The 14,280-nt window shown below is 50.8% G+C and overlaps 7 protein-coding genes across 7 annotated transcripts; 5 read left to right on the forward strand and 2 right to left on the reverse strand.

Annotated features, from left to right (window-relative positions):
* Positions 1–22: 22 nt before the first annotated feature.
* Positions 23–1,293, forward strand: N7508_007925 (putative ATP binding protein; the record flags this gene model as incomplete). The annotated part of the gene is made up of 2 exons (XM_058465989.1): positions 23–62; positions 125–1,293. The coding sequence occupies 2 exons, from the start codon at positions 23–25 to the stop codon at positions 1,291–1,293; spliced, it is 1,209 nt and encodes a 402-aa protein (XP_058317317.1).
* Positions 1,294–1,617: 324 nt separating this feature from the next.
* Positions 1,618–2,321, forward strand: N7508_007926 (uncharacterized protein; the record flags this gene model as incomplete). The annotated part of the gene is made up of 3 exons (XM_058465990.1): positions 1,618–1,623; positions 1,694–1,811; positions 1,909–2,321. 3 exons carry the CDS (start codon positions 1,618–1,620, stop codon positions 2,319–2,321), a joined length of 537 nt encoding a protein of 178 aa, XP_058317318.1.
* Positions 2,322–2,537: 216 nt separating this feature from the next.
* N7508_007927 (glutathione S-transferase family protein) lies at positions 2,538–5,018 on the forward strand (the record flags this gene model as incomplete). The annotated part of the gene is made up of 7 exons (XM_058465991.1): positions 2,538–3,196; positions 3,263–3,857; positions 4,000–4,124; positions 4,179–4,356; positions 4,413–4,493; positions 4,554–4,899; positions 4,957–5,018. The coding sequence occupies 7 exons, from the start codon at positions 2,538–2,540 to the stop codon at positions 5,016–5,018; spliced, it is 2,046 nt and encodes a 681-aa protein (XP_058317319.1).
* A 39-nt stretch (positions 5,019–5,057) lies between these two features.
* On the reverse strand, positions 5,058–6,023 carry N7508_007928 (uncharacterized protein; the record flags this gene model as incomplete). Its single annotated transcript, XM_058465992.1, has 3 exons — positions 5,058–5,706; positions 5,762–5,871; positions 5,961–6,023. 3 exons carry the CDS (start codon positions 6,021–6,023, stop codon positions 5,058–5,060), a joined length of 822 nt encoding a protein of 273 aa, XP_058317320.1.
* Positions 6,024–6,288: 265 nt separating this feature from the next.
* N7508_007929 (uncharacterized protein) lies at positions 6,289–6,901 on the forward strand (the record flags this gene model as incomplete). Its single annotated transcript, XM_058465993.1, has 3 exons — positions 6,289–6,298; positions 6,454–6,777; positions 6,849–6,901. The coding sequence occupies 3 exons, from the start codon at positions 6,289–6,291 to the stop codon at positions 6,899–6,901; spliced, it is 387 nt and encodes a 128-aa protein (XP_058317321.1).
* A 1,038-nt stretch (positions 6,902–7,939) lies between these two features.
* Positions 7,940–10,040, forward strand: N7508_007930 (uncharacterized protein; the record flags this gene model as incomplete). The annotated part of the gene is made up of 3 exons (XM_058465994.1): positions 7,940–7,974; positions 8,136–8,476; positions 8,575–10,040. The coding sequence occupies 3 exons, from the start codon at positions 7,940–7,942 to the stop codon at positions 10,038–10,040; spliced, it is 1,842 nt and encodes a 613-aa protein (XP_058317322.1).
* Positions 10,041–12,539: 2,499 nt separating this feature from the next.
* On the reverse strand, positions 12,540–13,580 carry gldB (putative glycerol dehydrogenase (GldB); the record flags this gene model as incomplete). Its single annotated transcript, XM_058465995.1, has 2 exons — positions 12,540–13,109; positions 13,173–13,580. The coding sequence occupies 2 exons, from the start codon at positions 13,578–13,580 to the stop codon at positions 12,540–12,542; spliced, it is 978 nt and encodes a 325-aa protein (XP_058317323.1).
* Positions 13,581–14,280: the final 700 nt, after the last annotated feature.

Raw genomic sequence — 14,280 nt, forward strand, 5'->3', positions numbered from 1 at the left:
TTCTACGTCAAATCCCATCAACATGCCGTCTCCAGTGTCCGTGGTCTGCGTGGGCATGGCAGGTTAGATGCAATTGCCCTTGACCAATTAACCTGCTAAGATCTAACCATTTTCAATGCAACAGGCTCAGGAAAGACGACATTTATGCAGAGAATCAACTCCCATCTTCACGAAAAGAATACGGTGCCATATGTCCTCAACCTCGACCCCGCGGTGCACTCTGTGCCCTTTGATAGCAACATTGATATCCGGGACTCGATCAACTACAAAGAAGTGATGAAGCAGTATAACCTTGGTCCCAATGGAGGTATTCTGACCTCTCTCAACCTCTTCGCCACCAAGGTCGACCAAATCATCTCTCTCCTCGAAAAGCGCACGGCTCCGAACCCCGAAAACCCTTCCGCAAAGCCCATCGAACACATTCTGGTCGACACCCCTGGCCAAATTGAAGTTTTCGTCTGGAGTGCCTCGGGTAGCATTCTTCTCGAGACTCTCGCGTCATCATTCCCCACAGTCATCGCCTATATCATCGACACACCCCGTGCCAGCTCTACCAGTACCTTTATGAGCAACATGCTTTACGCATGCAGTATCTTGTACAAGACCAAACTACCTATGATTCTGGTCTTCAACAAAACTGATGTTAAGGACGCTGAATTCGCCAAAGAATGGATGACAGACTTTGATATATTCCAGCAGGCTTTGCGACAGGAAGAGGAATCTGGAGCCTTCGGAACCGAAGGTGGTGCTGGTGGCTTCGGCTCTGGCAGTGGATACATGGGATCTTTGCTGAACAGCATGAGTCTGATGCTGGAGGAGTTCTACCGCCACTTAAGTGTTGTTGGAGTCAGCTCCATGACCGGCGACGGTGTTGACGAGTTCTTTGAGGCCGTGGAGACCAAGCGCCAGGAATTTGAGCGTGATTACAAGCCCGAGCTTGAGCGTAAAAAGAAGGAGCGGGAAGAGCAGAAGGAATCCCAGCGAGAGCTTGAACTTGGAAAGCTAATGAAGGATATGAGCGTCTCTGGATCTAGCGCACGCACACAGAAGGGCCCTAGCCACGAGCCTGAGACTGTCAGTGAGGCTGAGGATGATGAAGACAATATCATCAAGCGCGGTCTGGCTGATGGCGAGGCTGATAGCGATTATGAAGACTACGAGGGAGCTGATGCGGGCAACGATGAGGGTCTCTCCCAGCGTTACAAGGAGGCACTTTCTGGCTCTCAGAGCGCCCCTTCAAACCAGGACAACAGCTTCACAAGATATTTGCGCGCAAGTCAAATGGGTCAGTGAACAACCAGTCTCACGCAAAACAGAAGGCACGTTTAATGGGTTATCGATCTCATGGGCTTTTTCTATCTTTAGGCGTTTGTGGTCTTAAGAGGCGCTCTTCCTTGCATTTAAAACCATTCTATATATTTCATCAATCAAAAATACTTGATAGTTTTCCTTGTCATCGTAATTGGAGAATGAATCTAGTGCAAACAGGACAAACGGGATGTTTGATCTGACGTCACTTACATATAATGCTTCAGCCTTGCGAAGCTTCTCTTCTTGGTATTTACCTCAATCCCCTCAAGCTTCAAAGTTCTTGGAAAACTCAGCAAACTGTGCAAAATGGATGTGAGTCAATACTGTGCAGTTCAAGTTATACAAGACAGGCTTTGAATGAACAGGAACTAAAGACTGAAAGGTGTTTCACGCCTACACGTACTCGACGGCTGCATGGCTGTCGCTTCAAAGCCTACCCTTGATTGCTGGACCAAGCATGATAGTATCCATGCTACTGGATGAGACTCGACCCGCATCCTGTACGTCATCCAGAACTGTCCGAATGATGTCCATGTCATATCACAACGTTCATGTCAAAAGCCATTCTTGATCTATGTTAACCTTTTGCGCCATCAGCTATGGAGATCTACTTCGCCCGATGCCTCGGCCTCAGTCTTTTCACGATCACCGTCCTGACTGTGATGTTGACCGGTTCAATCCCTTTAACCTCTGATATCAAGGACTCTGTTGCGGCAGACGAGGATGACCCCAAGGCTCCATACGCCGTGCCAACTCTCATGGTGACGTCTGTTTACCACGCCGTGTGTGCATTCTATGCCTATACTTGGTATGTCGGCGGTGGACAGGGCGTTTTTGCCATTGCTGTGGCTGGGTCTTCGGGCCTTGCGGCTGTTGGGCTATGGTGTATGCTCTTTGCCAGCAGCAATGGCAAGATTAGTCGTCGCACAGGCGCAGACAAGAGAACGACAGGATTCCCTTTCAAGAACTCAGAGGCGGCGAAGAAACATGCAGGCAAGAAGGGCCTGTAGGCTTAGATTGAGCGGAGCCACCTATTGCTCTCAGCTATATTTGACTTTTACATTGAACGTGCAATAGCACGAAACAGATAGGCAATAATTGTATTCAAGCTCAAAGTCCAGAGTTGTCTCACAGTCGTTATGTGGTTATTTGCTTAGAGCAGCACGGAATGATCCGAGCTTTCCCCCACACCCAGCAACTCAGCAACTCCAACCCTCAAAAGCAGCATGCCGCTCCACCTTTCCAGGGACGAGATAGTCGCCCGCATGGCAATGTCCATGAACAACTCGCCCCTGAACAATCTTTTTGAGCCATTCCAGTACCGCCCCGATGTCGACCCCAACGCGACACGTCCCCACAGCTTCATCCGCCCTCAGCACGGCGCGGTGAATCATTTCCTAAGCACAACCCCAACCCACCATCAATCGCATGCCGATCGCCATGGAGCCAGCGCGGGCGCTACTCCACATTTACAACCGCAAGGCCAAGCCCCGGCTCGCATGAGCTTACAGCAATCGCGCGACTTCAACAATGGAATTGATGATAGCGCGCATCTAGCACAGATGCGAGAAGCCTTGCAGGACTCTCCCGCTGGGCAAATGATGCCACCGACAACACTATCGCAAAGCGTACTTGGGGTTGGGAATCCCAGTCCCAATGGCGCGCACTCGACGCAGAATAATAATGGACTGGTGATGCTCGAGTCACCGTCTCAATCATTTCAACCGGAATTTATAGCGCTAGATGTTGAGCCTATTGGACCGGTATCTTTCAGCACGACTTCTGAAGAAGCCGGTATGAAGATTGTTCCGGATGCTCCTAATCTGGAGTATTGGCGAAACAAGCTATTTAATGTTGATGAAATGATTACGTTGAGCGAGGAGGAGTATGGTCTTCAATGCGCGCCATGTATGGATGATATCACTGGGTACTGACTTGCTTCACTGTACAGGTTTCAGACTTATTTCCCGCACGTTGATAATGTGTACTCGCATCGCTCGACGCAACGGTACAAGAGTAGACCCTTTGTTTCTCATTACTGGGACTGTCGATTGAGAGGTCGACCGCCTGGTACGCCCAAGTCGGATAACCCAGAAAAGAAGAAGCGCAAGCGCACGGCTAGAGAGCGAGATCTTTGCCATGTCAAGATTAAAGTTGTTGAATACTTTCCGCAGATCGAGTCAAGTGCGGATATCATGCCTGTGGACTCGAGTCCTGCTCCTGTTTCTGCTCCTGCGCCTTCCGCGGCTCCAATTGCTGTTCCTGGTATATTTACATGGGCTTTGGACACCCCGGAAAGCACGAGAAAAAGCAGTGGGCAGGCGTTTCAAATGATCACTCCTAGTCACAGCCTTCCGCCTAATCATCCTGGTGCAAACGGGGCGAGATACTATACAATCCAACGAGTGAATGGCAACGGCGCCAATGGGAAGAATGACGGTGTGGCTGGTGGCCATCGACATACACTAGAAGAGAGCGACCGCGTCAAGAAAAATAGTGTGCAGCGATATCTGAATAGGGAAACTAAGGACAAAAGAAATAAAATGGTACGTTTGTTTGGGACTTAGACCTCCCCGCATACGTCACGTCACGGTCTTGACTTCATATGATATCCCCACATCAGCGTGTCACATTACACGGCAAGATTCCTGAAACTATTCCTCGATGCCCTAACATCCCATACAATAGGAACAAACCATGTCTTCAGGACGGAGCCAAAAGTCATACCATACAAAAGCGACAGGTCTGGCCGCTGAGACGGTGGACAAACACGCCGCCGAGTCTAATCTCAAGCTGTATGGAAGTTGTTTCTGGTGAGATGCCCCATGATTTACTGCGTGGATATATCTGACTCTGTTTGTCTGCAGCCCCTTTGTGCAGCGGGTATGGATTGCATTGGAGATGAAAGGTATCCCGTATCAGTACATTGAAGTGGACCCCTATCAAAAGCCCGATTCCCTGCTGGAGGTGAATCCAAGGGGACTTGTTCCAGCATTGCGACATGATGACTGGGGATGCTATGAGAGCAATGTGTTGTTGGAATATGTGAGGAGCCCTTAGATACTCGTATGCTAGTCCGCTCACTGAACCTTTCATAACAGCTCGAGGATTTGAACGCGGGGACTGCATTGCTACCGCGAGATGCGAAGCTGCGTGCTCACTGCCGACTGTGGGCAGACCATGTGAGTAGACAGCCATCCACGAATGTTTGTTTCGTTGAATCCCATCACTGATAACACTAGATCAATCGGCATATTGTGGCGAATTTCTATCGCGTCCTGCAAGAACAGAACGAGCAGACACAAGTCCAAAAGGCGCAAGATCTGCGAAGCTCAATCGAGCAATTGCTGGAAGCGGCACATCCCAAGGGTCCGTTCTTTCTGGGCGCGCAGATGAGTCTTGTGGATGTCCAAGCTGCGCCATGGATAATCCGGCTGAAAAGAGTCCTGAAGCCATACCGAGAATGGCCAGATGCCGAGGAGGGAAGTAGATTGGCGGCTTGGGTGGATGCAATTGAAAACGACCAGCATGTCCAGGCGACGACTAGCACGGACGAGCTGTACCTCGACAGTTACCAGCGCTATGCCCGTGAGTAGATCCTACTCCATTTCGACATCCAATGCCAGCTTGCTGACTCTCCCTCAGAAAACCGCCCAAACACATCTCAGGTCGCAAATGCAATCAACTCAGGAGAAGATCTCCCCTGAAATCAGGTGGTATAGACAACAATAGGGACGAAAAGTACATTAGCCAATTCGAGCACCTCTGTTGCCAAATTTGAATCCACCCCTTCCACTAGCATCAGGGCCTCGAGGAGCGCGCACAGGTTGCTGCGGCGGCGTATCAGAGCCAGACCGCTCAAGCTGCGGCCGGCCTCCTCCCCGTGAGAACGGAGTATTAGATTTGCCAGGACTAGACGGGTCGTAGAGATGTCTAGAAGACTTGTTGGAAGCGGACGAAGAATCTCTCTTCTCGCGAAGATCCCTGCCACCACCACGGCCCTTGCCCCTCCCTCTGCCCTCGCCAGAGTGATTCTGCCGAGGCGGAGTCGTACTCCCAGGCGAGGAGTTGCCAGAGACAGTCGCAGAGGAACTACCGAACAGTCGTTCGCGAACTTCTTCGTACTTGCGCTGCTTCTCTTCCCGGTTCTTGAGTGCGATGGCCTGGCGCTCTTCGGGTGTTGGCTCGGGCGGCTTGGTTTCGTCGTCTGAGTCGTCGTCGTCGTCTAGTCCGAGCTTATTGAGGCCGGCTGCTGCGGCGCTGACTCCGCCTGCGGAATTCTGTCTCGTTACTAGCTGTGGTTTCCGGCTAAGTAGTGTAACGGCCGGCTTGAAGTCCTGCTTGAGGGGTACCTCGGCGCGGGCTTCGACGAAGTGGAATGTTTCGGGGGATTCACTGGGGTTTGAATTAACGTGTGAAGGGTGAGGATCGGATCGTAAGGAATGCATACGCTTCAGCCCATAGTTGGCGATTGAATTCTGCTTGTTGCGCTCTGCGTTGCGCCTTGGTCACCTTTGACGAGACTTTCTTCTCTGGCGGGGTAGACGTTGGATCTAGTTTCTGTTGAGTAGCCATCAGTATGGAAATCTTGAAATGCAAGTTGTAGATGTCGCCTGGCGAATGCTGGCGAGTTGCACACAATCACATACATCGACTTGGTTTTCCCACGAATCCTCCCAGGCATCGGGAACATCGCCGGAGTTTGCGCTCATTGCACACTGACAGCACGTTCAAGCGGAAATGCGCAAGGAAGAAAAGATGAAGAATGATATGTAGAAAGTCTGAATGAAATGAATATGCAAGTGAACATCCAAAAGCGACGATAATTGTATGTTCAGTCTATAAAGAACGTAAAGGAAAGAAGAAAATTCACAAAATCCCGGGGCCACCGCCTGTCATCAACATCTCCCTCCGCCCACATATCTCCAACTACAAACAACACATCTGAATATCTACTCTGTGAATTCTTTATTCCTCATGGCTCTGGGTAAGTCCCCATTCCCTGCAACCCTACAAAGAAAGACGAAGGGCACAGTGGGCCCCGGTATCGATAGCGAAGCTCCCTACCCACCTACTTTCGGCCTCTCTCCCTTACTCTCTTCCTGCTACATCTTCACCTTCCATCATTAACACAACCATCAGATCCCAAAGACCCAGACGGCGACTCCGAAATGACCTCGTCAGTTGAATCCCTCCACAGCGGCCAAGGCGGCACTGGTGCCCTCACGCCTACTGGTATTGCCCAGGCTCCGGCTGGCGCAACGGAGCTCTCCCCGCCCGGCTCGCAGACACAACACTCGGCCGCTCCTTTTGCGGGTGCGCAAGCTTCAGTCGATGTGCGCAAAGCTTCTGTTGCGGATAAGGCCGGGGAATGGGAATCGGGTATTGCAGCTTGGAAATCGAAGCGCGCTCAGGATGATGTTCATCGGGCTATGGAGTTTGTTGTTGACCAGGATTTCAGCTTAGGTGCGTGAACATGTTCTGTTTCTCGAGAAGCCTCGAGTGCCGAGTGGTGTGTGCTAACTTCCTAATTACAGATGAATTTGGGGATCCGTTCGATGAACGTGACTTGGAAGAGAAGCTGTTCTGATGGGGACTTGCATCGACTTTTGCCCTTTGCTTGCTGGTAGCATATGACGAATAATGAGATACGACTCGAGACTTTTCTTTTCTTTTCATCCTTCCTGCGGAGTAGCAGCCGTTTGCCCCCGCCAATTTTGGTTGAACACATGACTCGATGGGAGCAAACGCTCTTGGTATAAATACCCTCGCTTCTCCTTCCGTTTCTTCTTCTTCTTTCTTTTTCTCTTCTTTAGTACCATTTCACCAGGAATCCGCGCTTCGTTGCTTGCTTCGGCAGGTCATGAGGAGTGTCTATGCCCCTCTCTCCTTGTGGGTTAGGACTCTGTGGTGTAGACGCATCTGCTCGATTCCAATATTGATATGAGAGCTTCTCTGGCTGCATCACCTCGCTGTACTCCGTTGTTTTTTGTTCTTTTCATGGAGGTGTCTGTATTGTGTTCGCCTAGAGTACTTACGGACGAAGCGACAAATGGAGATGTGGTTTATTTTCTGTCTCTCGACATTCATATAGCTTTTAGAATACGTGTTTTGTTGTCGTGTTTTCGTTTATTGTTGATATTTTGCTGTAGCTTCTACAGGCCGAACAGTTTTTCGAGGTTTTTTAGATTTCCGAAGTCCAGTTCAGTATGATAGAGATGGATATCAACAAAAATTATACATGCAGTAACCCGATGTAAACATCTGCCAAAGCAGATTCCCTTCAAAATGACGCTCGAACAGTACTATTAGAACCACAGTATATGTTAGATGCACACGAAGTATACACGTTTATGATCGTCAATTACCCGAGACTTGACCGCTACGTGGGCTCCCATGAGGCGTTGGCCAGGCAACGGGACAAAAGCATCAAAGCAAAGCCACAACGGCCAGTTTTATGACTTTTCACACACATCACTATTCGACATATGCTTAATCGAGGGGTTATATTCCCACTTGCATCCTTTGATTAGCATCACATATATGCGCCCTCGATAACTCGACTTAACTGAACATACACCCCCAAACCCAAATTCCAACGGTTTTTGACACATTCCACGCGTCAACAATGGAAAACATCCCTCCCTCGCAGGCGCAAGCTGGGTATGTGATTTCTCCTCTCTAGTTCTCGTTCCTACAATACCTGCTCCTTCAAACACAAGCGCGCCTGGGAAGCCCCTCCTTCAGGGGTCGTTCCCTCCTTGTTTTGATCAATATACACGAACCCGCCACATAACCGCAGCGCTGACAACAGCATTATATAGCGACGCCGCCAAGCCTGCTCCCGAAAGTTCTTTCAGCTTCACGCCTATCAAAGCTCTAGGCGCGCTACCACGTCTGTGGGATCGCAAGCCCTCTACTCCTATTCGGGCAGGCGACAAGACGCGCAAGTTGTGGAAGCGCATTCGCTTCCCCTTTAGTAATATGAACGCGACACAAAGTCGAGGCACGTCTATCGGCGCATCGAAAAATGCGGATTATCAGCGTGGCGTTAAGCGCCAGTGTGTTGACCCGACCCAGTCGGCAGAGCTCGAAACTGAGGCTGAACAACGTGGGCGGTCTTTCTTGGAGACCAAATGGGAAATGGAGGCATCTCGCAAGCGACGTGAGTATTTCTTTTTCCTTTCTATTTTCTTTTTTTAAAGGAGTTTATACATCTCTTCTGCAATGACCGTTTGGTGGGCTTCGTTCTGACAGTAATAGGCAAATTACCGGAATTCAATTTCGACATTCACGACGAGACCGCCCAGGGCATTTTCAATTTCGCTACTCAGGCCGAAGCTGCCAATAACGCTCGCCAAGATGCAGCTATAAACGCCTCGCCGCAACCACTCGGTCTGTTTGCGACCAAGACGCCTGTTTACAATGATGCCATGGACATGGGCCTCGACGGCGTGGCGTCGCCTAAGCCGACAGATACAGAGTCTGGACCGGTCCAGGAGACAGCTGCAGTGGTCGACAACGCAGCGCCCGCTGAGGCCGTCGACGACTTGACGCAAGAGCAGGAAGTCAAACTAGTGCGATCGGCACTGCGCAGCTCTCTGGACGGAGAGGATGCAGAGCTATTAAACGACTTCTTGTCGAGGGCCAAAGCGAAGCGTGCAGCTAAGGCGGCGCAGAACGATGTGGAAGTAACTGAGCAATCCTCCAGCCCAGAGGTGCCTGAGATCGAATGCTCAACCCCACGATCGCGTCGCGCGCTGGAGGAGCTGACTACAAATTCTCCTTCGCCTATTAAGCTGCAGATCTCGCCTAGCAAATTCAACATTGCCCGCGCCGAGGCCCAGGATGAGGTTGTCAAGGACCTTCAGGAAGAGACAGCCCCTGCAAGCCCTGCATGCCGTCGCAGCACTCGCGCCAAGGCCCCGTCCACAACTGCCCCTGCTGTGCGCAACACTATCGCGCTCCGCCGTGCTAAAGGAACGGAGTTCATTTTCCTGCAGCGCACCGAGGCCCAGGAGGTGGCTTTGGCTACGAAGCGCAACACCCGGCTGAACAAGGGCAAGTCTGTATTCCCTAATGTCGCTCTTGAAGCTCTGGCTCAGCAGCCAGAGGAGCCCGAAACCAATGACAAGCCTGCACGCTCAGACCAAAAGGGCCTTAGCAGCCGATCTACCAAGCGGAAGCAGGTGTCATGGAACGAGGAGCGCATGGCCGAGTATGAAGAATACAAGGACTTCACGGATGATCAAGAGGAGGAGGAGGGCGAGAGATGCACCAGTGACGTCGGCGCTACACCTCGCCGATCTAGCAAACGTTCGGAAAAGAGAGCTGCAGCCAGCGACAATAGCCGTAACCGGACAGAGTCAGAGACAGAGACTCGGGAGGTCGACGGTGGGCCGGACAGCGGCCCGACCGCCCCTACTGCATCCGCTACTGCACCCCCGCGCTCACGCCGGGTGAGGCGTTTGGGCGATTCGGGGGCTATGGGCTCTGGCACCCCAGTGAAGACTGGTCGCACAAGCAAGCCTTCTGCAGCCTCGGCGTCGACTGGCCCTTCCACACCAACCAAGGGTCGCCGCAAGCTTACGCCCAAGTCACCTAGCACGTCCATGCTCCCAGCACCAACCCAAAGTGGTATCCCGACTCGGAGCAACAAGGAGAAGAGCATGCTCCAGGCCAGCGCAGGGTGCACGCCCACCGCTCGCCGGGTCCGATCAAGAGCTTGATCGGGGTGTCTACTTCGTAGGCATTCAACTTGTCGCGTGCCGTCTTTCTTGATCCTCTCTATATATGCAGGGAGTTTGCTTGTGCTTAAGATACCAATTGCCCGTTTTGTACTGCTTCAGAATTCCTCTACGTATTTAATTCACAAATACCATTGAACCCTCGTGAAAACCATCCCCCTTCCCTTTCGATTTAGATAAGATCGTGTAGCACGGCCCAGCCGCCCTATGCAGAACTCATGCAGAATGACGTCTGTGCCGTTTACGCACGAACTTCAACTTCACTTTCGGGTTGTGCCCGGAGTACCATGCTCGGACTAGTCGTCCAATAGTCCCAAACCAAATCCAAGTACGGAAGGTTTTCCTACGTATCTTAAGCTCGGCTCGACATCCCGAATTTCAGTCCCAGCTTAGCCTAACCTAATGCTTCCTTGTATTCTGTACCCGTGTATGCACCTAGCCGCTTTGACTTGAGGGATATTGCAGGGCGGGCAGCGCGTTTGTGGTCTGTTCTCGGCGATGATCCCTCGTGTCAGAGAGGCTTGCCTTTTTGCATTTGTCGGCCCAATTGGAGGTGCTTATTGGGCCTTGCTGGCCCCTGCTGGCCCCTGCTGGCCCCTGCTGGGGTGCGTTGTGGCTTGGGACTTGTATGTATACCCGGTACAGTGCTGATCTTCAAGGTTTGCAAATTTCAAATTGTGCATGTCTATGTGTATCCATGTACGGAGGAGGTATGGCTGTCTGCATCGATCGGCGGATTTATATCTACAGTTATGTCTACTATATGTTCTTGACTAACTTAGTCCAGCCATGTCGATGTACTCAGCAACATTATGCACTATAATGCACCCCAAGTATAACTTCTTACCTGTCAAATGCAAATGCATGCTACTATACTCTGTACATGCACCAGCCTAGCCTCAAAGTATATCCCTAGCCTCCTGACTACCGAGTACCTAGTATAGACAACAGACGTCACCAGTCCCAACGCCAATCCCACTTCTACAACACAAAGAGAAACCGGTAACAACGACCCGGTCCAATATAATCCACCGAAGTTCCTCCCGGCCAACAATCGGGATCCCCGATCTAAACTCGGCATCGCAGCCTCTCAGAACCCGGGCTGGCGGCAAAAAAAAAAAAAAACCACGCAATCCAACGATCCAGAGTTTGGAGCGGGTAGCGTGTACGTCTGTGTTGTCCATTGGATTTAATGCCTCATGCGTACTACTGGATTCTAGTGTACATGGAGTAGGGAGAAAGTAACTGAAAGAAAACAGTAGGTGGACTACGGAGGGTCGTCCAATAGCAAGCAACGAAAGACAAACCAAGAGGATGGAATGCAACATGAGGTAAAGAGTAATATCAGGTACCAGGTACGAACTGTCCAACCATGGAATGCACTGTGTCCAAGTACCGAGTACATGGGCTCGCAAACAGGGCAACACTGTGCCCCTCCAACCCCTCCAAACCCCTCCAACACTAGCAACACTAACAACACTAACCACACTAGCTAACACGAACGAATACTCAAGTGTACACTAACACCAACTAATACACTGGAATCGGAAAAAGAAATAGATATTACCCCATTCGGCTCTCGGTGTTCCCATACCAAACACGGGCTAGCAACCCGACATCGCCCGGTGTTCGACTCTGCGCTGCACACTAGTCCCGAAAATGGTTAAGCGCGCGAGAATAGCTGAGCCTTCCGTGGCGCAGGGCCCTGCCACAGGATGACATCGTCTGCATCGGAGCACTCTGCTCCTTTTCTGTTGTGTCCGCTTTGTATGGTTAAGTTACTTGTACATGTACATGTATGGAATTACATAACTGCAGTTATTGGATGTGGTTTATGGCTTATGTTAGGGTTGGGTTGGCGGGTGTTACCCTGTTCCTTACCCCTTGCACCTTGCTTCCGGGTCCGGCTTTGACTCTGCATTCTGCATTTGATTGTCAGGTACGGTGTAACCCTATGTACATTGCTTGCCATTGACATTGACATTTATAATGAGGGCTGGAATTGGAATTGGAATTGGAATTGGAATTGGAATTGGAATTGGAATTGAGTATAATTGAGATTGGGGGTTTGGCCTTGAATTGAATTACAGATACATGTACTCCCATGTACTCCGTACATGGGAGCAAATGTAACATCTCGTACTCCGTAATCTTATTCCAGGTTTGTGATTGACTCTCACGTTATTAGACCCCTTCACCCTAGTGGATCCTGTAGCAGCCGGTGTGTGAAGGGGTGATTAGTTTGCGAAGCCCGTCGAATGACATCGTCGGGACCGCTTCTAACCTTCCAAGGTTGCCGAACTATACGAAATTTCGAAACTGAAACCACAAAACTACGGTAGAGAGAATGAGGCTTGTTTGAGATGTAGATGGTACTCCGTGTGCGGGAGGAGGTATATCCAATTCATCTAAAGTTCAACAGAGATCGTAGTCCGTTCATTACACATAGCCTCCCAAAATGGTCTTTTTTTTTAAAAAAATTTAGAGAGACAGACCCTTGGCAGTCTCCTCAGGCCAGACATCGTAACCGAAGGTATCCTTCATGTTAACGAAGCGGCAGTGACGGCCCTCGGCAACCTTGTTGACAGCAGCAAAGTCCTCATCGCTGAGCTCGATGGTCTTGAAGTTGGACTGGATACGCTTGGGGTTGGAGGACTTGGGGAGAACGCTGTAGCCACGGCGGAGACCCCAGGCAATGAGGACCTGAGCCAAGGTGTTGCCGCCCTTTTCGGCGACCTCGTTGAGGGTCTTGTTCTCGGCGACACGCTCACCGGTCGTGGGGACCTGGTTCTGCGAGCCCAGAGGGGAGTAGGCCTGGGGCAGGATGTTCTTGGAGAAGCAGTAGTTGACCAACTCGTCGTTGGGCAGGAAGGGGTGGATTTCAATCTGGTTGACCTGGGGCATGACCTTGGCGTACTTGGTCATGGCCTCGAGCTGGGGGATGGTCCAGTTGGACACACCAATGGCGCGGGCCTTGCCGTCGGCGTAGAGCTTCTCCATAGCGCGCCATGTCTCCTCGTGGTTCTCAGTGAGGTCCTTGAGGATGACGTACTGCACAGTGTGTTAATTGGTGCTCAGTACTCAATGCTCGGTGCTCGATGCTCGCGTGCTTACCTTTCCATCGGGGCCGATCTTGGGCTTCTCCTGGGTCTCCTTCTCGGCGGCAATGGGCCAGTGAATGAGGAAGAGGTCGACGTAGTCGAGCTTCATCCGCTGGAGGGAGTTCTCAACGGACCAGAGGACATCATCGTAACGGTGCAGGTGGTTCCAGACCTTGGTGGTCACAAAGATGTCCTCACGCTTGACGGAAGGGTTCTTGGCGAGGAAATCACGGATTCCATCACCCACCTCGTCTTCATTGAGGTAGAACCAGGCGCAATCCAGGTGGCGGTAGCCAGTCTCGAGGGCGCAGGTAACGGCGGCGTAGGTCTCGCCCTTGGAGCCCTCGCTGGCAAAGGTACCGAAACCAACAGCGGGGAGCTTAACTCCGTTGCTCAATGTGCAAGTCTTTCCGGAAGACATAGTGATAGTATAGATTGTAGATAGTAAACAGAAGATGAGGAGAAGAGAGGTTCTAAAGTACAGAGGTAGAACAGGAGTGGGGGGGGGGGAGAGCTCAAGCGATGACGAAGGTGGGGTGGAGGGGTAATTATAAAATAATTATCATAATTGATTTTATTTTCCGGTACTCTGTACTGCCTGTAATCGGCTAGCCACCAAAGCAAATTATGCATTCTACATGTAATTCATGTAGCATCCCCGTGTCGATCCTGAAGCATCAAGTGTACATGTAAATAATGTCACTCGAACTTGAGATAGAATAAGAATACATAAATACACGATACCATACCTGACCATACCGTAATTTTCACAATGACATCATCGAAACGGTTGACCCGCCCGATCGTCATCTTCCCATCTCCGGCCCACGAACTGCCTTCTCATCCAATCAATTTCAGACCTCACTTTTCCTTCTTCGGTGTGCTATGCCCAATCAACCGGTTGCTGTACTCCTTATCCCGTGTATCGGGTACTTGGTCTGACACTGTGTCAGCCACAATGACGCAGGTACTCTGTACATCCGTCTCGCACCATGGTCCACCCTAACGCAACCGCTATCTTGCAAAATGATGACGATAATTCCTAGGAATGATGATACCCGAGTGGATCCTTTGTAAATGGCATACCAATCTCGGTATTCTCCTGTTAAGGTGTATATATA

The sequence above is a fragment of the Penicillium antarcticum genome, assembly GCF_028974205.1.
Source record: "Penicillium antarcticum strain IBT 31339 chromosome Unknown utg000008l_segment0_segment0, whole genome shotgun sequence".
NCBI classification, from domain to species: domain Eukaryota; kingdom Fungi; phylum Ascomycota; class Eurotiomycetes; order Eurotiales; family Aspergillaceae; genus Penicillium; species Penicillium antarcticum.